Here is a 23696-nt window from a genome sequence, read left to right as displayed (position 1 = left end):
GATGCATTAAGCAGTGGATGCTGAAATGCTGCTGGCTCAAAGGTACACAGATTTAGACCAGTAACTTTCACTATGTCTCCATAGATAGCCCCTAAATGCCTTGCAAGTCAACTGCTTTTCATATGGATAAAAGTGTGCTAATTCCTTCAAGGTAAATCAGAATGATTATGACATCTAGGAAGAGGAAACTGCCAGACAGCTCGTGAGCAATATAACTAGGACTGACCCAATAGCATCTCTAAAGCTTCCAACAAAATTGCCTGAGGAGTCTGCCAAGAAGCCAGATGCTGCTGCTGGAAAAATACCTTCTGTAGCTTGGCATTTGTCCTGTAATTGCTTCTAAGAGAGAATAAACTGTAGCATGACAGTAGAAGGTGAATGGTTCCTCACTGTGTGCTACTTGGGTGATTATTAAAAATATGTAGAAAATGAGCATGGGTTTGTGATGCGTTACCACTCATGCAGGTCCATGTACTTGTTTAGCTGCTTAAAAGTTCCCCATCTGAATAATCATGACCATCTCTTTATTTATTTTTTTTCCATGACAGTGTAACCTGCAGTGGCTTGATTTTTTTTTTTTCTTTTAAGTAATTCCTTTTACAGGGTCCCTAACCTGATTACTTAGGCTTTGATTCTGTAAGTGTGTACTGTAGTCATGCAGACCTCTCCAACTGTGTGGTTAAAGCAGAGTGGAGACAGGTACGTTTCTCTGTATGATATTACAATACAGGAAACAACACTTGGCCCCCACAGATTCAAAGGTTAGATTGTTGGGTTGGGTTTTTTCCCCCTTTGGTGTATTTTCCAGCAGTGGGAACAGTGCTGTCTTTCATTATTTAGAAAGAAACGTGTTGAATCTTACCTGCAAACAGAAGATGTGTAGATCCTGACTTCTTATGGGAGGTGCCTCCTCCCTTTCAAAGTGGTTACCATTCTTACTGATACAAAGCAAAAGGCATTTGTGGAGCAGTGTATGATGTGGTCAAATACAAGGCACTGCATTCACAAATGAGATGAGAAGAGATAAGTGAATTCAAGAAAATTATTTATGGTTTGAAATTTCTCCAGTAAAATCTAGCAGCTGTTCTCAAATACTTCTGTTTGGTATCGTTCAGGAGTCTGCCTGCTGTTTATCTTCGCAGTCGTGTGGAATTACCTTCATGAGTGACATTGCTGGTTTAAAGACAAGTACTTAAATTGAACTGTTGAAAGTATTTCTGTAGCTAAAACTCATTTACTAAATGGTTTAAAATATTGGTATTTGTTGGTTGTGGAACAACAATGTGAAAATAATTTTTGCTTGTATGTGTAAATTCATACTTACAGTCCCAGAAAGCTTTTTGCTTTTTCCCCTTTGCTGTGCTAGTCAATGAACTTTGGTAGAAGTCTAGTGGTTGGGTTTGGTGTAATAAATCAAAAGTCCGTTTACAGAAAGGTGAAGTCCTCTGATTAGTTTTCCTAATACTTAACTGTCAGGGAACAAGGGGTGAGTGTTGAAAAATAGCAGTGAATAAAGATCCTGGCGTAGGGGGTTTTTTTGTAGTTGTTGACATTAGGAAAGTTTGCTTTGCTTTCCTGTAAAGTCAGGAAGCATTCAGAAAATTGAAGGGCACGATGTATAGGTTACCTCATGTGACAGAGCAAATCTCAAAGGGACCTGAAAAAGTTGGTGCAGAGTTCACGTCCGTTAAGAAGGCCAGTATAAAGCATCACTTCACGGTCTACTTCAGATTTCAGTCTATAGCTTAAGTTGGATCTTGTGTGAGTATTGTGCTTTATTTAACATGAATGAGAGGGGGAGAACATGTTCAGTCTCACTTGCAATATTAAGAAAGTAATCTTGAAATTAAAAGAGAGAGAGCTGAATTAAGATATTTTTATAAAGGACAGGAGGAGATGAATAAGTTGCCTTCAACTTACTGTGCCACTTAAAAACATGCTGAGCTGTCCAGGATGCGAGACATTTAATTCCATAACCTTTTCTTCCAATTAGAAGGCACAGATTCTGATTGCGAGGAATTTGCATTTAAATATAAAACGTGGTGTCTCTGACATTGCTTTTACCTTCTCCCTGGTGATGCTCCTGACTGCATACTTCTCCCTTTCCTTCAGTGTGATGATTGCACCACCACGCTTTAGTAATCATTTAACAGCTCTAATTACAGAATACTGTGATCCCAACTGTGTACTTTGTCCTTTTTCCCTTCTTAGTCTTCACTCTGTTTCTTTGGTGTCGAGAGGATCAAAAAAGAGCTGTTCTTCTCCTTTGCAAATATAAATTCCAAAGGCCCTGCTCTGGTAATGTACAGATTTGCATTTTCTTGTTGCTTTAGAGTTAATGACATTGAATTTTAGACATACAAGGGGTTGGTTGGTCTGGTGTTGTTTGCTTCAGTCACGCCGGCATAACTTCACTGACACTAATGCAGATACACCAGCATAAAATTGGGGTAACTCCAACTCCATTAAAATCAATGGAGTTACGCCAATATAAGTCAAATGTAATGCTATTGATTTTGTGCTGGTGTGACTTTATTGACTTTAATGGAGGTAAGGCAGTTTTCTGCTAGCGGAGCTCAGATCGCAGTCAGGCTGTGCCCGGGCAGTATTTGTAGCAGTTTTGAGTTTTGTTTCTTGTTTGTTCTTACACAGGGTTACCAGAAATTCTTTTTCTTTTCTGCTTCAGGGACAGCCGCGTAGTAATCTCGGTATAGTAAAGCCTTGGCGTAATGCAATTCATATAGGAAAAGCATTTAGGTAATTCAGTTTCACTCTAGTCCAATCTGAACAACATCCCATGTTACCTGGTAACATAGCAGCCTCTTGGTATCGGAGGAATGATGTCAAGTTTTTAAGCCTGTTCTGTTCAGTGGCAGTGCTCTTTTGTATGTCATACCCTGCAAAAGCTTACAGATAGCACTTTGAGGGGAGTTTTGCATCTTAAATCAGAATAATATGTTTGAAGGAACAACGTGTGTTATATTTTACCCCAGCACACAGGAGGTTTGTTGCTCGTTTTCAGCCACTCGTTTGGGCTGGAGTTGCATTCCCTGCTACACAGGCAGAGGAGAAGCAAACACCAGCCTCTGCATTGCTTCCTTCCCAGGGTCTGGCGTGAGAGTACTGGGAAGTGTGTGCGTGTCTAGCCTTTTCCAGGAATGATTTGCTTCATTCAAGACTGCAAATGTACTTGTCCAGCAGACTTGCGCACTTTCTTGTGGAACTGAAGGCAAACAGTGCTGCCATGACTGTTTTTAATCGTTGTCTTTTCCATTTTGATCTCCAGCTTTGAATTTTCTGTGGCGATAGATTTGGGGTTTGATTCTGTCCTTTCTAGCCTTTGCAAGACTCCTGAAAGCAATGCTGCTCATGTTGTATGATGGTGCTCCCAGGTACGTACCTAGCTCAAAGAAGAGGTAGGTGTTAACAAAACCTGTGGAAGGTTGATACCTGATTAGTGGGAGTCAGACTTAAGACAAAGTGAAGGGACCATGGCAGCACTGGAATTACTCAGCACTAGCTGTGGTCAGCAATAGAGCAGAACAAGTGAGAGCAGTAAGTCCTGGGTTCTCAGTGCTAGGTGTTTTTTATTTCGTGGTTTTGGTTTTTGGTGGTGTTTTTTTTAAGAGGTTTTACTCTATTATTATATAAATCCTTTTAAAAGGATGAATTTCATGTTGAAAGCATTGAAGGAAAAAATGCAAATATTTTCCTATTGGTTTTAGTGATTGGCTCAAATCTCTCAGTTTTTCGTAAGAGCATTTGAATATCCTTCCTGAGAAAAATTATGAACCTACACAAAGTAGCTTTTCCTGAATGCAAAATGGCATGCTTTCAAATATTTTCAAAAATTCTGTTAAAACAACATCCATGTCCTCTGTTTTACCTTTGTTTCCAGAATGCTGTCCTATATAATACAAAATAGAAACTGTTATATTAAAATGAAATGTTAGTAATTTTCCATTAAAAATGTTGATGAAATCAATTAATTCCTTTGAAAGCCATCTTTTTAATCCAGTCAGCATTTTCTATGAGTAGAAAATTCACAGCACTTCTGGTGAATAATTGGTGAGGTGGAATGTAGTATTCACCGCTACATGGAGCGATTTCCAGGAGGAATTTTAGTAATTATTCCTGCTGTCATTGGAATACTAATAAACATCTTACTTTGGAAATATTTTATAGGTCAATTTTTTGGCAAGATGCTCTTCTAGTGGTAAATCAGCTTTAATGGTGCTATTTACACCATCTGAGGAACTGGGTAGCATGCCTGAAAGATACCCTAGAGATAGAATAATGAAGCATATTGTAAACCACAATAAATTCAATAAAATGTGTTATTTGCCTTAGTTACATGTAGGGTTTTTTTTTTTTAAAAGAGCTTATTTTCAGGAGGTAAAAGGAGTATTTTATAAATACAGTTAAACAAATAGCAACTATATACAAAGGGAAATCAGACATTATGGTTTGAGTACTAAGTTATCTGATGTTGGAAGAATTAAAAAGGGTTAATTGGGAAGTATTGCTCTGGTATCTCACTACATACATAGTACAGACAGCATAGTAAAGCACATAAATCTCCTCCCTTTACTGTAGTATATACAAAATCAGAGGAGGAGGTGAGTACCTGCTCATTTCAGAGCAAACCAACCCAGGTACGGAATGTGGAGGCAGCTGTGAGCCTTGGCAAGCTGTGTGACTTGGGGTGGTAGGAGGAGAAGGAGGGTGCTGGGTGTCAAAGGAGCCTGTGCAGTTTGCCAGGGGGGACAGAGGAGTTAAACAGGGCCCTTGGCTTTCCACACTTTGCTGAGGGAATGCGTTTCTGTGTAGGATCTCCGTTGGTGCGTGTGAACAGCAAGCTTCCTTTTCACCTTTCCAGGCTACAGAAATGCCAGTAAAGACATTGCAGGAAAAAGCAGTGATTGACATATGATGCTGTGAGAGAGTGTCATTTGACTTTGTCACTAGAAACAGTGTATTAGGCTGTTCCCTGGGCAAATGACAAAATCGGAGAAGAGGGATGGGGAGCATTCAACAGTCTAGCGGAGATTGTTTTCTTTTTGCAGGCTAGCTAGAAGTTCAGTGCATGAGTTGGCTTAGATTTTGCTGCTAAACACATTCTTGCAGAATTTGCTTTAATGAAGAATATACAGGGACAGCTTCCCCCTTCCTTTGCTTTTCCTCTTCATTTTCTCCTGTGTCAGCATGTTAAGCTCTCTCTTTCACCTCGTCTTCCTTGTTTTCTTGTTCTTACTTATAGGCCTTATTAACCAAAATATATCAGTGGGTTTTGGACCTGTCCCTTGGGTTTCAGTTTGGAATTAATGTAATGCTGTCTGTTACAGATTAATAATCTGATACCAAGTAGCTTCCCATGGATGTTTGCAAGACCTGACCGCTGGGGAAATGAGTGGATGAGTACAGAATAGTGTGAGCAGCTCCAAAGGATTTCATGGCTTCCTCTCTCTGGAGGGTATAAAGGGCACTAATGGCAAGGATGGGTTTTTCCGCCATCTGTTCGTGTCCGTCCCACTGAAGTTCCCTGTGTTAGGCTGTGTGGTCAGATGAGAAGTTGATGAGTAACGTTTTTCTCCCTGGATAGCAGTCTGTTGTGCTTAAACTGTTTTCACTTTTCCAGGACCACAGCACTTTTTAAATTCTTTTGTCACTTATATTTTGCCCTTTTAATATTTTTGAGCGTTAACACTTGCAAAATCGTGGGTGTCAGTGTTCCCTTACAGATTATTTTTATACTGGGTGCTTTGGAGGAAAGGAAATGAATGGCAAGGCTTCAGAGATATAAAAGCAGGAGCTGAGGATGGTAGCATGCATTTTGTTTTGCCAAACTAGAGTTTGGGAGGTACCATCCTCTTTGTCACATCCCACTTTGGGGCTGTAGAGAACTTAAATACCTAGGGAATGCCAGGGCTTAGATACAAATCCTTTCTAAGACTGCTTTTCCTTTACATAAGCAGATAGAAACTGGTTTCAGGGGAGGGAACCTCTTGAGTTTTGAAGGCCTGAAGAAAATTAATAAATTCATGTATTTTAAAGCCAGAGGGGAAGTACCATGATTTGTCTGACCTCCTTCGTAACTCAGGCCAGGGGAAGTCGCCTAATAACCCCTTCATGAGCTTGCTCAAGCATGGTTGAAAAGACAAATGATTTGACAGAAATTGTTGCTTTACAGATGCGTAGGGGAGGCGGGCGGAGCACGTGACTAATTTCCCTGTGCATAAAAGGTCCAACCTGTCTTAATCCTAACTGCAAAGTGAATTTACAAAAATATTTCTTCACTAAGACTTTAGGTTTTGTGCCTGTAATACAGAATGCAGGATTAAGACTTCTCTTGGAATTAAAAGCCAGTTAATTCCAGAATGCGCTGATTGTGTTCCTGCTGTAGCCACTTAATAAGGGAACAGAGAATGTCAGTATTTTGTTAAAATGAAGAGCTCTGAATCCTCTTTAGGAAAAGCTGAGGCATGCACATAACATTGTAATAGCTGGAGCAGTAACAAGGCACACAAGAAGATTGTTGGAGTGGATACATGTGAGATGATGGATTTATTTTTTTTAAGTGCAGCTAATGAAATTTTGTCTTTAGAGCAGGGAGAGAAACGTGGCAGAACTGATCAAAGAAAATAGCATCTCACTGATAAAACACATGCTGCGGTACTTCCCACAGTTGGAAGACCATAGTATTTAACAACGGTGACCTAGATTGGAGGAGACAATAAAAGCTGTTGCGGTGAGGAGCAGATTGACTGCCATTCTCATCTGGGTAATAAATGGCTGAAATACGGACAGTATATGAAAGTTTACTAATGTAGCTTATGTAAAGACCTATGCTGTTGGAGGAATTGTCTCTGTAGCAAATTCAGTTTGAACTATTGCTTGCATCTGACAGATGTTTATGTGCTCCTTTAGAAAGATACCTATTACTTTATTCAAGGATCTATGAGCCTGCGAGAGTATGACCTGATTAGGTTTTAAAGTAAATCAATATGTGAACCTGTCCAAAAATAGACATGCATTTATTTTAAAAAATATTACTCAGTGGGATAGCCTCGAGGGGATATAGCTTTTCTGGAGAGTTTGAAATGAGATAGCAGTCATATGTTGTTATTTTAAAATATTCAGTGCCGTTCAGATGCTACTATTTCAGCTATCCTGTTGAAAGTAGCTGACAACAGGAGATGACATGCTTGATGCTTTGTACCCACAACAGTCTTCTAAGACATTAAAACTTGCTTGACTCTTGACCCTGGGGATATTTTCTATTTCTTTTTTGAGATGTGGGGTTTTTTTCTTTGTTTGTTTGTTTTTGTTTTTGTGTGTGTGTGTGTAGGGGGTTAGTGTGTTTTTTTTTAAAAAAAATAAAATAAATGGAACTTATTTATAAATATTTTCCTAATGAAGTGGTGTGTGTTAGTGCTTCTTATAATGCAGTTAACCTTTAGGTAAATACAAATCCAAATTCTACAAAAATAAACCGTCAATCCAGGTGTGACTTGAGAGATGCTTTAAGTAAGTGCCATTGAGCTATAAAGACTGATGCATCCCTACTGGGCTGTAAAACTAAATATTATTAAATTGGGTTGTGTGCAGGGGGAGGGGAAGGCGATGGGGGTTGTGAGGGACATCTGTTCTCTGCAGCGCCTTTCTCCCTGTTTGCTGAGGGGATTTCAAGCGTAAGTGAAGAGCGATCCCATCGAAGGCAGGGTGCGGTGGTTCCCTCGCCATGCAGTGAATGCATCGATCTGTGCCGGGGCCCAGTGGTTGCTGCATGTGGTATCCCACCGTGACTGTCTGGGGGAGAGACATCTCCCTGGCCGTGGATCTGGCCAGAGTGCTTCAGATCCTGAACAACTGTTAGTTTGGGGTCTGTTACCTTATTCTTTTTCTTTCTGTGATCAACCTGCATTTGCTCTGTCCTTTTCTACTGTTTTAATCAAAATGCTTTTAGTCTGTTCAGGTGGTCCAAGGTGTATTTAGTAAGCACTACAACTTTGATTTGAAAGTTCCTTTATTTTTCCTCCTTTTTGCTATGTTACACTTACTCAGACTCCATAGAGGAGGAACAGGGAATTCTGTATTTTGAAATCAGTTCAGTAGATTTTGAAAAGCTATCTTTGAATATTCTATAATACGCATACAGATTTGAAGAGCTTATTAAAGAAAGCCCCTGACACACTTCAGCAATATTAAATCACTTCAGACAGTGCATGGCAGTGTAGTGTTACTGAAGCATTTTAAAATGTTAAAAGAGCCTGGATTTGAAAGTACCAGCGGCTTCACAGCCCTGACTGTGAAAAGTGATTTAAACTGTCAAAATTACGTCAGTGTTTGCACTGTATTACTTTCTTAAATGACAGAGAAGGAATGTTAGTAAATAACTATAACTGTAGTTAATCTCTGGCCAGCTAACCAGCTGATATGCTGGGTTAATTTCTTTATTAAATGCTTTTTTAATAACTGGGCAGCTGTTCAGACAGACCAGATGGACTTCAACGTAATTGTGCTAATAATGAGAACTTTTCCACAAAAAGGAAGGGCAATAAGAAGATGCATTTAGTAAGGCAACATCATGACAAATGGCTTCAGGACAGCATGGTCATCTGCCCTCAACAGACTGGCTGAAGTAGGTGGCTCATCCTTCAGAGCAGGAGGGACCAGCAGTAAGAAATGGAGGTAGTGGTTTATTCTTTGTATGTTCTTTGCCTGTAGATCCCCGGTCCTACCTGTAGCCTCACAGCCTGCCTCCCTCATACTGCTCCAGCACGTTTCTGCACTCGCTGCTGTGGCTTCACAGCTGGTGCATTTGCGTATCTCCCCAACAAATATGTATGTAAATCTATAGCTTGCTCCCTAAATGTTATCTTTTTGCCCCATATCCTGTTTTTATTTTGTAGGTTTAATTAACTGTATTTTCAAAGTTCTTTGCAAGAAAAAATACTAGATGGATGTTAAGAACTACAGCTTTGTTTACATGGAGGTAGATTCTTTTATACAGGAAACATTTGCATAAGCAAGAGGAGTGGCAAAGTATGATGTTCTCAGTGTGAGTAATGAATACATTTTTCATTTGTCTTTGTTCTAGCAGGAGAACAAAAGCATCATAAGAGCATTTGAGGAGTAAAAATCTGAACTGACTATCTGGCAATATGTTTTTGCCTTGGAATTGTTGCATTTAGGAATTGAGTCCTTTCAGAATTTTTTTGCTTTTGGTAACATTTCCAACTACTTTCTGGATCACAGTCTTTGTCCTCCAGCTGCTGGTCTGGAAGTACAGGTCTTCTGTATACCTTGTGTGGTGGTGTCTTTAGTCTGTGGAGACGTCTCAGATAGGCCAAAACATCTCAGACAGGACTAGATGACTGTATTTAATCATCTGAAATTGTGATCAATTGACTCTGTAGATGGAGAACTTCATAGTTTTCTTCCTCAGTAAGCTTGCAGTGGTTTTCTGCTTTTTTTCTTTTTTCTTTATTTTTAGATGTTTTAAACTCAGAGAATGACCATTAATTTTTGTTTCCTCCTTTAACAGCACTCCAAAGGAGTGAATGAGATGAACTGTTTGGGTTACAGTATCTGAAAGGCTGAATTATTCTCTTGGAGAGACGTTCTAAATGAGCCTGACCGAGATCCTGGATCTGTGTGAAGAGGACTAAGGATATAGGATGTCAACTGAGACAGAACTTCAAGTGGCTGTTAAAACCAGCACAAAGAAAGACTCCAAAAAGAAAGGTAGTGACTCATTTCTCTTTATTTGTATGTGTTTTGTACTTTAATCAGCTCCTACATCAACCACCTTTTATGCATCTGTGATTCTTCTGTTATCTGTGTGCTCAGTGAAAGTCAAATTTGTTAAGCCCAGTGGAAGTCTGGTTTGGGAATGTGGGATTTGGTTCTCTAACATTAAAAATACATCTTACTGAAATGTATTAAAATGTAAGAAAGAACTTATGTATTACAGTTCATTAATTTTTACTCTGCATGTATATTTCAATTTTCACAAATGGAAATGGATTTTTTTAAATTACTCTTAGCAAAAGGTAAGGATTTTTTCTCTGTCAATATGTGAATTTTCTTCTAAAGGCTTTGTTACTACTTTGTTTTGAACTAACCAGAGCTTAAATGCACTTCCCGTTACTGGAGTTTGAATCTTACAGACACTTTATGAAGTTACAGAGACCTTAGTAGCAATCTATAGAGAGATTAATGGTAATCTGGTAAAGGAAATAGAAACGAGGAGGAGAAAAACTCAAAATTAAAATGCATGGTTGGATAAGTTCATGTTTGTATTTATAGTTTTGTATCAGATTGTAGGGCAGTTCCTTGGGCTGATGAGCGTGAGAAATTGGACGATATGAATCTAGTGTTTATGAATAGGAGTACTGAAAGATTTTCAGTAAGGTTTTTTTATCCTTACATTTTTATTAGTATTTTTATTGCTTGTGGTTTTAAGTACTGATGAATTTGGAGGCCAAGGCCTTGAATTCTAGTGGGAATTCTTGTTCTGCGTAGCCGTCTTTGATTAATTTTTTTATTATTATTTTTAAAAACCTATACAGATAATGAAATTGAGGTTGAAAACAGATTTAATACAAATTGTTCAAATAAAAAAGTAAAACAAACAAAAAAATCATACTTAGTAGTTTTAATACTTGAGGCAGCAAGATTTGGACTTTCACATGAGCTTTTCAGTTTGTCATTCTGTTTCTTTTTCTGGGTGTGTAATTTAGCCATTTCTGAGGAATCTTTAAATTTAAGAAATTCTCATCTTTGCTCATACGTGTCTTTGTTGCTGATTTTACTCATCTTAGACGTCTTGTTAAATTTCTGGGCAGCTATACCTTTTATTGCGGCAATTCTACCAAACCCATAATTAAGGCCTTGTGTTTGTTATAGCTTTTTTTATCAGACGTCTTTGTATTAGTGTTTTTAAAAAGAGACACAGCGATTAAAAAAAAATAAGTGTTTGTTTGGGAAGATGGTTTAGAACGCTTATTACTGTTGTAGGCCTAAACTCACAAGGGAAAAATGACTAAGATTAAAAAGCTGTAGTTTAGAAAGGGAAAAATAGGGGAACTTTGATTTAAATGAGAATGTGAGAATCTGAGAGATGTGTTCAAAGTAAGTAAAGAAAGTAAAGATGCTTTGGTTGTATGATCATTCAGTATTTTTGGGCAGGCAGGAAATTAAAAAATGTCAGTCCTTTGCATTATGGATAACATCTTTTTGATTTGTGTCTCCTATGTTGTTTCTTCTGCTGGAGGGTGCAACTTTTGAAAACAGCAAACAACTGTTGTAGGAACTTGATGTTTATGTTAATAAAATATTCAGCATCCATCTCTAAAAACATTTTCATAAATCACAATAACTGAATGCTTCTCTGCAACAAGTCTGATTCTATCCCCCGAATGGGAATTCTGAGAATTACCTTTGCTGCTGAGAAGAAGTATAAAATACGTTCTGTGGCAGCGGTCAGAGCTCCCTGCAGCATGTACAAGTATCTGAAGAACTGGAAGGGACACTGTATGGCAGTAGCACATCCCCAGAATTAATCTTGTGTATTGCATGTGCAAGTCTGAGTGCATTTGATCACATCTAGCCATCCGAAGGCTTTGTGGTACAGTGAATGCTTTATACAGACAAGGTATACAATTCAGGCAGTGTTGTCTGTTCAAATCCCACATAATGAAAGTCAATAGGAACTTGGTGTGATCATTTACTTGTAATTGAATTGTATGTATTTGCGTATATTTCAACAAATGAGCCTTGCTCTGTATAGTGTGAATGATGGACATGTGAAAAACGGAATTTTTTTCTTCTTTTTTCCCTGGGTTCATTAACCATGAGCAGTGACAGGTAACAAGTACTAACATGAAGTTTCTAATGTTACTAATCAATGAGGTTGATTATGCAATGGCACTGAGTATTCCCAAGAAATTAGTCTGCTTTATAAACACAAATTTCAGCTCTAGTGTATTTCCAGTGAAGCAGAGTTTGTTGTACTTCTGCAAGAGCCATGCAACCATTTCCATCCAGAGCAGGGAGGGGCCTCTCCTGCTGTGCTATCTACTGTTCTGGTACTTCTGCCATCTGCAGCTCGCAGCGCTGTGCTGAGAAAGAGCAGTAAACTTGAGCTTAACTTCCTAACAGAATGTCGGCCCCATAGATGTATCCCATGCTGCAGGTCTGGGCTGACTGAAAGGGGATGAGGATTATTACAGAGTTGCAGGATGGGGCAGGGTTCTTTCGTGATCTCAGCATCTCTTCTGCGTAGTTTCGGCAGTATCTTTAGCTCTACATCTGTATAAAGCTCTACATCTGTCAGGTAGTGTTTCTTTTTTAAAGTGCTGAAATAACATAAAGCTTGATTCCTAAGATTTGCCAGGTATATGAATATAAAACATGGTAAGATGACAGATAAATGCAAGCTACTCTTCTTATTGGAGTACAGTGACCAAAAAGAAAGTGATGGTTATTCAGATGATGCGACTTGTACGTTTGTGGTCTAGTGTCTGCCTTGAATTACAGGCCCTGTAACATCATTAGTTAAGCAAACAATTTAATAACCTGGACAGGTTAGAGGAAAGGTCCAGGAGTTGTCTCATAATACTCAGTGAGTGTGCATGCAAAGTCCTGCTGCTGGGGTGAGCTAACTCCCTGCAGCTGGGTGGGATGTGTGTTTGAAGTTCGTTTATGGTTTCTTATGACTGCTTTTAGACTCCGTTGCATAGATTGCTGATTTTTGGGTGACGGGGAAATAGTTTGATTTCTGCTGCAGATGGGGCTAGTGACATTAATGCTCCTGCAGAGTTACAAATTTTACTGAGTATTTCTTTTTTGTGTTGGGAACACCTATCTCTTTTTGTAGTTGTATGCAGATCATTCTCTTACAAGAGGTTATGAAAACATTTCTCATTAGGCACATTGTACAGCCATAAACTTTCTAGTCATAGTCAACTCTTTGGTCTCTTTCCATTGTCACCTGAGCTGGTTTGTAAGACAGTGTTCTGTTCTAACACTAAAGGATTATTGCTACAGTTAGGACAAGAACTTGCATACAAAATCCTCTTAGAAGCTGCTGTTTAAGTAGAATCACAGCTGTGAAACTCTAATGTACTGTAGGGAACCTCAATATTAGCATGATAATAACAAATTGCAATTGTGTATGTTAACATTATCACCCTGGGTAATCTTACAAATAGGCTATTAAAAAACCAGGTACTAATTTTGCCTTTTATTCAGTCAATATCTGATGGATCTGCAATTTGATGGGCCCTAGAAATGCCACCTGGTCATACCCCAGCAGAGTGTGGGAGTTTAACTGACTTGAAGGCACAGGAAAACAGTGGTGAGCCAAGCACCTCCCTTCCTCTCTAGACTGTCACTTTTTGCTCCATGTACTGTGAAGATGCTTACAGCCCTCCTGTCTACCATTTATTCCATCTTAGGAACTTGCAGCACACTAGATGCTATTAGAGGAGATTATATTTCTGCCATCCCTCACCTCCAGCCCTAATCTTCATGCCAGTCTTGGCTGATAACTACTATTAACTGTGTTGTAATTACCTTTTTTGAGAACTTCCTCGCATTTTAAAAGACGTCCTGAAGAGGTTTTGTGTTGCTCTGTTAAAGGAAATCATGCAACATTCTCAGGAGATTTAGAAAGCTCTATTTGAGGACTTTTTTGGTGAGTTTGCCAAAAACCTTCTGTAAGAAACTTCATTAAGAAGCGTTTAGAGAATTAATGATTCAAATAATGATCTTAAAGGCTGATTTTATTTCATTTGTTTATGTCATGTTGTTCATTGAGGGCTGAATAAAAATTACATGTTTGTACCATTCAGGATGGAAAAACAGGTTTTTTTATTAGCCAAGGTTGTTAGAAACATACACCATGTTTGTCATGCAGTACATTGGGGGGGAGCCATTTTCTAAGTGTGTATGGATTATTGAATCAAATTGAAAACATTAACTTGAGCCTATCAGAATTAAAATTGATTTAGAAACCTTTTTTGGGGAAATGTGTTGCATTGATGTTGAATCCACACTGATAACTGCCTTGAAAAATCCCTTCCTGCAAAATTAACTTAAACAGGAAAACTGAAATGGGAGGTTAATAAAGGAGCGAGCCAGGCTACCAAATTTGCATGCAGATCTGCATCTGCTTGGGGGAAGGCAAGGAGACTTTTCTAGGGATTTAGTCTCTTCCTCTTGCACTTAATTCTGTAATTATGCTATTTGAAGCTTAGGATATTTTTACAAAATCATCTCTCATTATATCCCCTATAATAAGACTTTTGAGTCAATTTTCAAAATGACAGGGACTTTTAAAAATGGAAGCAAGATACAAAGAGGAGCTCAGGTTTGTTGGCAATCAGCATAACGATCTTTGGTGCTAAGGATCCCCATGGGTGAAATTCCCTTATTTAATAGGCTTCCACTGCAGTGCTTGGGAAGCACGTGGCATCTGGAAACAGATTTCACAGTGGGCCGGCCACCAAGCCAGGGACTGCCATAACTAACCAGCAGGAAGGTGAAATTTAGAGAAGGTGTGATGTGCTATTTCTTTACCATAGATGTCTTGTAGCCATAACATAATTCAATAATATTTTGACTGAATCAGTATACAAGTTCTGAAGCTGTGCGTGGGGAGGGAAGATGGGAGTGGTCTCTGCTGAGGGGGGCTTAGTGCCAGGCAAGGCGTTACTGTGGTGTGCCAGCAGAGCGGACAGCGGTGTGTGGCAGTGCTTTCATGCTGATGGAAGATCAGAGTTTGATCCTCTTGGGATCAGGATGGCAAAAAAACTTAAATGCCCCATTTGACTACTAATTAAAAGTAATGCAGTGGCTTCGGAACCATTCACATCTGTAGGATTTGGCCTCTGGCAGAGTCATGTCTCTTTCCTGGGTCTTTTAAACTCTAATGAGAGACTGGAGTCTGTCTAACTATCTAAAGGAAAACCGTTGCGTCCCCATGAGCAAAACTCTAGTCATACTAAGATCAAACAGGAGGTGCCTAGTTAGTTTAAAAGCCTTTGGGGATAAGCAGCCTTTAAATAAGGTTCTGTTTTGTCATTTTCAGTTTTCATCATAGGTACCTCATGCTACTGAAGTCCTGTTTTGGGTTTCTTAGACCTTATTTGAATCTAATCTTTGGGCTAGTAATTGCTAAATTTGAGAGTGGGATGGAGGTTTCTGGTTTATGTGACATTTACGCTTTTGCTGATACATAGAAATCTCGATGCAGTTTTACAGGTTCGTTTCCACATTGGATCTTCAGTTTAGTAAGTGCTATGAACAATGATGGTGGGATGTTTTTACTTAACTTTTTTTTGTTAACATTATGATCAGCTAACAACAATTAAAGCGTCATCACTGTAATGAGGCATTTCAAGTTGTCGATTGGTATAGGTTCATTTATTTTTCTGTTTACATAGCTAAGATTAATGGAATCCAGCAAAATTCAAATTTGATCTAAAGAGTAATGAAAGAGGGGCACAGTCAGGAACTTATTGTCAGGGAGAGGATTTGCTTTGTTTCCATGCAGCAGTTATGAGTTTTTCAATAATTTATAGATCAAGTAACAATAACATTAATTGATGCACTAATTGTGTCCACATGCCTGCCTTTAACAAATCTCTTTTGTGAAATGGTTGCTAACAACATTAATTGCACATCTTTTGAGTCTTGATGTAAGTTATGAATTCATTCTCAAGTTGAAAGAGGGTGGGAAAATCATTAATTTTGACGTTGTGTAGCTATAATTAACAAGAGTTATCCAATAACCTATCATAAATTAGAGAGCTCATGAATTCTGTTTTAAATCCCACATTCAACCAAAGGGGGTCTGTGGTTGTGTTAATTGAAGCATTCTTCGGGGGTAATGGATGTTGCGTCTTGTTGCAGTTAAAATATTTACTGTTGTTTTTAATTGAGAGACAGGTCTGCCTAAGTTAAGGTTGGAGCTCTTGCTACTTTGCTGCTCCTCAGTAGAGGAATCAATAATCTGTTGAGTGTGAAGAATAACATTTCCTGAGAGCTTCTGTTATGTTATCATTTCTCAATATTTTAACAGTCGTCAAAGCATTTCAGTGGAAACTGGTAATTAGGAGCTTAATGCAATGCATGTTCCACGGAGGATTAGACTCATGTAACAGTCATTAAATACAGGTGGGTGTTGCTGGGCTCCAAGTCTGGCTGTACATTAGGAAATCTGTTGGTTGCTGGGGGTGAGGATCACCTATGCATCCACTTCAGCCTGTGCTGTCCATTGTTTCTGGCTTCATCCGCTTACACTGCTAAACTACGTCTGAGATTTGACTGAAATACAGAGAAAGTGAGGGGATGGGGCTGGTAAGGAAGTAGAACTGCCGAACAGCCAAATAAATTAATTTTCAGGGGAGCCTTTTCTCCACATGCAGTCATTGAAAAGACTCCCAGCAAAATTAGGATCTTTTTAAATAAAGAGTTTTGTTCAGAGAGTTCAGGGAAGAAAGTTCTGTCACGTAATGAATGTAACTGAGCAGGAGTGACCTAATTCATCCAGATTAGTAGCTAAATTGCCTCTAGAGGTTTGGATTAGTGGAAGTTTCCTAATACGGCTCACATAGAAATATTCTATAGGGACAAGTATGTTGATGATGACAATGTTTTTATATCATTCTTCATCTAAAGATATTTGCCTGCCTAATACATATTAATGAATGACATTTCTGTCAGCATGTTGTTACATGCATTTGAACATTTCTACTTTTCTGAAACATTTTGTCTTTTCCATTGACATGGGAAATACTGCAAGTAAGAATAAAATACATCAGTCTTACATCTAACCTATACTTTACAGTGAGTATCAGCTGCATTGATAAATGCTCCCATTTTGCTGAAGGGAAATCAAAGACAAATAAAACTGGAATGTTAGTTTGATCCCAGCGATCTTCGAAGCATTAAATTGCTCACCAATTTTCCCTGAAATTAACAGGTAACACTTAGCATTAATGTCCACGTTATTGCAGTGTATACTTTGTCATATTACTAGGGAAAATTCCTCAAAAGTTACATAATTTTATATAATTTCTGGAAAGTAATGAGCTTTCATGGCCTATGTACGTATGGGGGAAATGTAAATTGTTTTCAAAGGTGGTTAGATCTTTGCATCGAAAGCCAGTGCTGATCTCTCAATTAAAGATTATGCCACAAATCAGGGCAGAGCTTGATATGTAATCTGAGGGTCCTGCTTCTTATTTTGTGCTCTAACTAGTATGTCTGTCTCTGTCAGTAATGGTATCATAGTAATTTCATTAGTCAGCTTGTGAAGAAAAAAGTGTGGAGCAACGTACAAGTTAGAGGAAACATGCATGTTTTTGTTTGTGTTTTTAAGCAACCAGAAACAGAAGTGTATAGCTAAATATCTCAGTAAATTGGTCACAAAAAATTTAGTTGAAAAATAAGTGTGTCCTTAATCTTCAACATCATAGACCTTCTGAATACTGATCACTTACTGTTAAGAAAAGTGTGGCTGCAAAATTGGTAGCCTTTTGGAATATACTGCGGGTGAATTTGTAAGCCCTTCATTCATAACTTATGACATATTCCTCTTCAAGAGTTCAAAGAAATATATAGTGAATTTGACCAAGTAATAGGCTTAAACTCCCTCTGATAAATATGTCAGGCCCAGACATTCACTGTGCTCCTCAGGAGTGAAGAGAAGATGTGGCTGTGAGCCTTGCAGATGATTCGCTCTAACTAAAGAATCAATATTGACATTATTTGACATCCAGAATAAAGGTAATATAATATGTAATGTACTTGGGATATCCAACGGCACAGTGACTGAGTGTGTTTAAGTATAACATTCCTCTTGAAAATTAATTCCTCTTAGAGATAAATGTGTCCTCAGAAATAATTACATATTGTTTGTATTATTTTTAAGTAAACTTTGTTATATGTAATAGCTAGTGTAATGTAAAGACAGGAAAAAATGCATTTTTCTGCTTTTACAGTTGGTTGGTTTTGCAGATGAGGCAATATATTTGGTTTAACAAAATGTGTTTGTTTTCATACAAAAGATCCACACAAAGGGCTAAATAAAAAGCAAAATTTTTTTTCAGTTTTTTAAATGAGGCCAATTCATAGTGAAATCATGGGTAGGTATATTATATGTGCTTAACTGAATTTTTTTGTTTTTACAGTTCTTTTTATGTGTACCTCAAGAGTTTTTTCTTCTCCTGTTCGCCTGCCATAGTGGTTTCTGTTGCTGGTTTCCTGGTGCTTCTAATGTTAAAGTAACAAACAGCTGGATGGTAGACTGATGGTTTATGCACCTATGGAAACTGCTAAGTGACTTTTTTTTGAGTGACAAAAATATTCTTTCCCTAACAGTTAAGAGTACTTGCAATTTATAAAAATACAGGGTCCTTTATAAAGTTCAGAAAAATTGTAAATTTGATGCATAAAGTTACTGGTACTCATCAGCTGTTCACTGAAGACCTCCATCATTAGGGACTGCCTTCTGAAACCTTTTCTTGTCTTGAATATCATCTCATTGTGCATTCATATATCATTCACAACAGAACTGCTTTGCATCCAGAGCTCAGGCTGCAGACACCTCTAAATGTCTAGCTGCATGGACATGTTAATGGTGTTAATGGTTCATCATGAGTAGGAGCTGAACTGTGTTTCACCGTTAGTGCTCTGTAGTGAGGCATTTCCCATAGATGATCCATTTTCTAAACCATGCAAAAAGGCAGGTCTTCCTTCCCTGCTTGAACCTGTGTGGCCTCTGTGAGCAGAAACTGGATGAATCCAAGCCATATGGAGCAAATACTTTAATGCTTACTAACATCTTTCCTTCTACTAGTAAAAAAAGTGAGGCTGAAGCTAATATCCTGGCATTGAACTAACGTGAGATTTGGAGAAGGGCATCTTTCAGCCTGTTGCCGTCTGTACAACCATGTATGGAGGCACTCTTAGCATCTTACAAGCCACACTTCCCCGCTTTGACCCTCCCTGAACAGCCAGTGGCTTTCCCCCACAACCTCTTTCCATAGATGAGAATCAGTGGAGTAGACTCACTTCTGATCCTGTTCTTGTTGCCCAGGCTGAAACACCAAACAATGGAGCTTATAATGTATTTGCAAGCAGGTGAGTTTACATGCTTTATTTGCTGTAGTACTGTTGGCTTTTCCTAATTCCTTTTATTTATGCTGTTGTGCAGCGCAGGAGGGCAGTTGCCAACACAATATCCATTATTATTCTGACAAGAACAGAGTAGCTTTCACTTCCATTTCCTGGAGACAGCATTACTCATTGCTGCAAAACAGCAATAAAAATAAAGAGAAGTAGGGCAAATTATCATTTGGCAGCTGAGTTGTGAAACCGCCCTTCCTTGCTCCAAGTAGATCAAGTTTGAAGTGGAGGTGTGAATAGTGTATGGTCTCTCTGGGCTTTGTGTCCGCTTTGTGATGCTTGCATTAGGGAAGAAAACAAGCTATTGCTCCATCAACACAAAAGTCAGTATGTGTGGAACCAAAGATGTTAACGTGATCGTGTTTCCGGAATCTTCCATTAGAGGTAATTGAGTCTGGTGGGCTATAGGGCCTTGGGGGATTCATCTTCTCCCAGCCTGATACAAGGCTGCTGTGGTTTAGGGTATCCAGATCCAGCAAGGCTGAGCACGCATTCCCGATAGGCATGCATACACATACTACAAACAGCCATACATATCACCCCACACAAAGCAGAGCTTTTACCAGCAGCCACATAATCAGAAAAAGCACCTACATACACTTAGGGACCTATATGTGGCACTTGGGGACATGGTTTAGTGGTGGAGTTGGCAGTGCTGGGTTAATGGTCGGACTCTGATCTTAAAGGTCTTTTCCAACCTCGATTCTATGAACAACACAGATGGCTCAGTCCCGTTCCTCCCCTCACAGATCAGGTTTGCTAGCGGACACACACGCGCACACACTCTGTAGTTTTCTCCATAGGTGATGTTAGACATCCAGTATGTCTCCAGTAGCTGTCCCTCCCAACATCAGTCTCCTCCAGTTGTAGGCACCTGAGTCTATGGGCCTCTCAGGATTTCAGCTTCTTGCTTCAGTGGCTGGTGCTCAGCCCTCTCCTCCTAGTTGTTAGCCAGTCTGACCTGAAGTTCACTACTCCTGTGCAGGCTCAGAGTGGAGAGCACACCCATGGTGAAGTCCTGGCCCAGAAATACAGAGTACGCTCGAGGGGAAAGCCTTCAAGCCATGGGCATGCTCCTGGGTTTGTGGGCCAGTGCTCTGAGAGGCGGCTGTGTGGCACAGGCAAGCCTCTGTGCTTCCCTGGTTTGTCCTGGCTGTGCAAGGGGACGATTGCTTGTGAGGAATTCCTGGGACAGTTGTGTCCTGCTACCTTACCCATAACTGCCCCCACTGAACGCAGCAGGGGGAGGTGGGAGATCCTCCTGGCAGTGGTTTCAGTGGTGGTAGGATGTCCTGTTTCGGGGGAGCCCTGCCAAGTTGTCCAAAGGCACACAAAGCTCTAGCCTTCTTCATAAATATTAACGTTTCACAGCAGTCTCTTCTACAGATGATGGAAGGAACAGCTTTCTCTGGAGTCAACTTGCTTTTAATGTCTGCCCCATTTTAACTACTAGCAAATATTGAACAGCTAATCTGTGATCTGCAATTACATCTCTGATTCTTTTAGCTTAGATAGAGGAGAAATTTTATAGTGAGAAGGATGATTTGGGCAGTGAAATGAAATTAAGCATAGTAAGTCTTTTGAGGTTAGCTATAAATTTCAGTTTTAAATATAAAATTGCCATCAAAGTAATGAGGGTAATATTTGCACATCACAATAATGTGGACTAGCATGCTGATAACTAGGTGGAAGGCAAAAACATCAGGAGTAGTTAATACATTAATCCTTTTTTATACCTTGTGTTGCCTGTATGAGTTAGACATTGAACTCAGATGTTCAAAGTCACATGAAATGAATTGACTGCAGCAGGGAAACTGGGTGTACTCTATACTTGGGCATGGCTTAAGTTTAATATTGATATGGTTACCTATGTGTGTTTAGTGTTTGCTATATTTGGTAGTGTAAGGATGTTTGTGGATTGCTTTTTTTTTGTTAAATACACAGACTCAGAAGTGTCTCTTTAAAAATATTGTTAGCAGCCCTTCTCAGTAAAACTGGCTGTGCAAGAGCACAGCCTCCACTGTTGTGAGCATGTCAGAAAGATGGCAGAGCTAGCGAGACACTGGAGATCAAAATGAAAGCTACCTACAGAGTTCTTTATCTGTCTCGCATATCTCCTTTCTCTTTGCTAGACTGTAAGTAAAGCAGTATATTATATCTGTACCTCTGTATTTAATTGCATGCAAGAAATGCTGGGGCTATAAGGTTAAGCACTGAAATTCTAAGGAAGGGCAGACTTGAAATGCCTATGTAAGCCTAATTTAACATCCCTCCAGGATATACATTTTCATACAATTTTTAATGAGCTGAGCTCATATTGCTATTTCCTGGAGACCATTGTCCTGTTCAGTGAATGGAAGGACAGTGGTCAGGGAATGTGCTCCATTTGGTGCTGCTTGCTACGCTTGACAGTCAAGATGGAGCTGCCTGCTTTGTTTGCATGATAACCCAACCGGAATGTGAAAACATGGACATTGGTTGAAGCACCAAAAGATCTAAATTCTTTACATCTCAGAAAAATTATTTATTTCTATACGTGCTACTTAAGGAAAAAAAAAAAGTCTAGCAACAGGTAGGGTGGGTTTTCTTGTTTGGTTGGTTTTTTTGATTTTTTAGAAAAGATTTGAGTCTTTGTTAGAAGGCAGTCTAATAAATAGCTTTGCAAAAGGTCACATCATAGAGACATGAAAGGAACTGGAAGAAAATAACCACAATATCTGAGCTGACAGTGGTGCTTTGGTAAAGTACTCGGGTAGATGTAAAAAGGAACACATATCGGCTCATGTGATAATTAAATAGGGCTATAGAAACTGTAGGTGTTCAGAGATTACTCTTGGATGTTTTTTCAACAAAATGAGCAAATATGTTAACAGAGGAACTTCTTGTAGAGAAGTATTGTTCTCAACTAAGGCTTCATGAAGGAAACTTCGTCAGATGCAAGGTAACATTTCAGAAAGAGAAGCTGTGTGTAAGAGGAATTGGGAATCCATCCCATTCACAAGGATGGGAGAAGAGCTTGACCCTCGTGCTGATTATGGGGCATGATTCTGAGGGGAAGTCCCATAGCTCTGGTGATTACCCTTGGCCACTTTGGCATATATGTGTGTTCACCATTTTCTTAATCCTTTCTTCCTTCTTTCTTTGATTTTTGCAGCTGCCTTTTCCGTTTGGAGAATATCAGAACAGGAAAAATCTGAATATTTTGAATGTGGATCCTATTTTTGAGCAAGCTTTAGCTGAAGAAGGGAACAATAAGTTTAAAATGATTGGTCTGAATGACTGGAAATCAGTGCACAGGGCTTTGGAGGGGTGCAGTCAGAGCGGTATTCAGGAGAGATTATTTTGACAGTGCTTTCTGGACTATTAAGAGGAACGAGTAGTGAGAAGAGACTGGGATGGCAGCAGTTGCAAAGTTGATTAAGATATGGGTGCTTAATGTAGCCACAGGGTTAGAACAGAGGGGGATGAACAGTATTTAATGATATTAAAGAGAGGTTTATTAGAGGTTATCTAACTATTTAAAATGCTGGGAAGGTCTGTACTTCGCAGCTCATCTGTATGTGCATATGTTAATGGGGTCCAGGATAATGGAGGTTTATCTTCTTTCTCTTCAGGCCAAGTCCTTCCCTACCAAGGAAGTGTAGTTAGTCCCACTAGCTGCTAGACTGCTTAATTCAACGAAACAAACACAACGTGGGTGTTGAAAAATAGCTTTCAAGGAGTTCTGCCAAACTGAAAGCCTGCTTTAATGCTGATTTGTAGGTTCATGGGTGGTTTTTTTTTTTATGTAGAGACATTTAAGACAGCAGTAAGGATGCTGGTGTCAGATGTCAGTGAAAGCACGGAACCTACGTTGTGTTTAAAAACACTTAAGATGTTATATTACCTTAATTATTCATTCATTTTAAATTATCTCATAACCATTTTCAGGGACATGTCCATTTCAGCAAATAAAGGTAAAGTAAATATATATCCCATAATTTGAAAACCTAGTAAACTCTCTGCAGTAATTCCTTAATTCAGTAATTCCTCATATCCTATTCAATGCATAAACTGCCAATACACTGAAAAGATTACGAAGATCACAGAGGAGGTTTGTGGTTTTTAATTTTTTTTTTAATCTTGTGGTGGAACCAATCATTTGGGGCTAAATGTCCATAGATCAGTTGGATACAGGAATTTTAGTAAGTGAAATTATTGTGTGTCTTTGTATTAAACTCCTCAATTCTTAAAACAAAAGATATTTTTTTTAAAAAAAAAAGGATTTTGAGGGAAGATTTGGATCCTTTTCATATTGAAACAATCAATGCAAATTTAGAGATGGAACAAGAACTTTTAGAAACACACTATGCAAGCTTATTTCTTGCCGCCTGATGATAGTCTGTTAAAACAGACAAATACAAAGATGTCACCATTAAGAAGCAACCTGACTTGATGACTGTTTGTTACTGGAGTCCAATTTTATAGTAAGACTTTTGCAAAGGAGGATATTTGAA

General features: G+C 38.9%; 1 protein-coding gene across 8 annotated transcripts in view; it reads left to right on the top strand.

The window, feature by feature from the left end:
• The window catches only part of DAB1 (DAB adaptor protein 1), a 168071-nt gene that overhangs the window by 35605 nt on the left and 108770 nt on the right, over window positions 1-23696 (top strand). For 4 of the 8 annotated variants that reach the window (XM_027806953.2, XM_027806957.2, XM_027806958.2 and 1 more), the window contains exon 1: window positions 9660-9747. Coding sequence is in view for 4 of the 8 variants with exons in the window: in XM_055724866.1 (XP_055580841.1) it covers window positions 9681-9747 (67 nt within the window). In the remaining 4 variants the exon portion in view is untranslated. Of the gene's footprint in view, window positions 1-2211; window positions 2299-9547; window positions 9748-23696 lie in introns of those variants that run through there. The other 4 variants (XM_055724867.1, XM_055724868.1, XM_055724869.1 and 1 more) reach the window with 2 other exon arrangements.

This window comes from Falco cherrug, chromosome 12 (assembly GCF_023634085.1).
Source record: "Falco cherrug isolate bFalChe1 chromosome 12, bFalChe1.pri, whole genome shotgun sequence".
Classification (NCBI taxonomy): Eukaryota; Metazoa; Chordata; class Aves; order Falconiformes; family Falconidae; genus Falco; species Falco cherrug.
The sequence above is the reverse complement of the archived record's forward strand: the minus strand, read 5'-3'. Positions and strand labels throughout refer to the sequence as shown.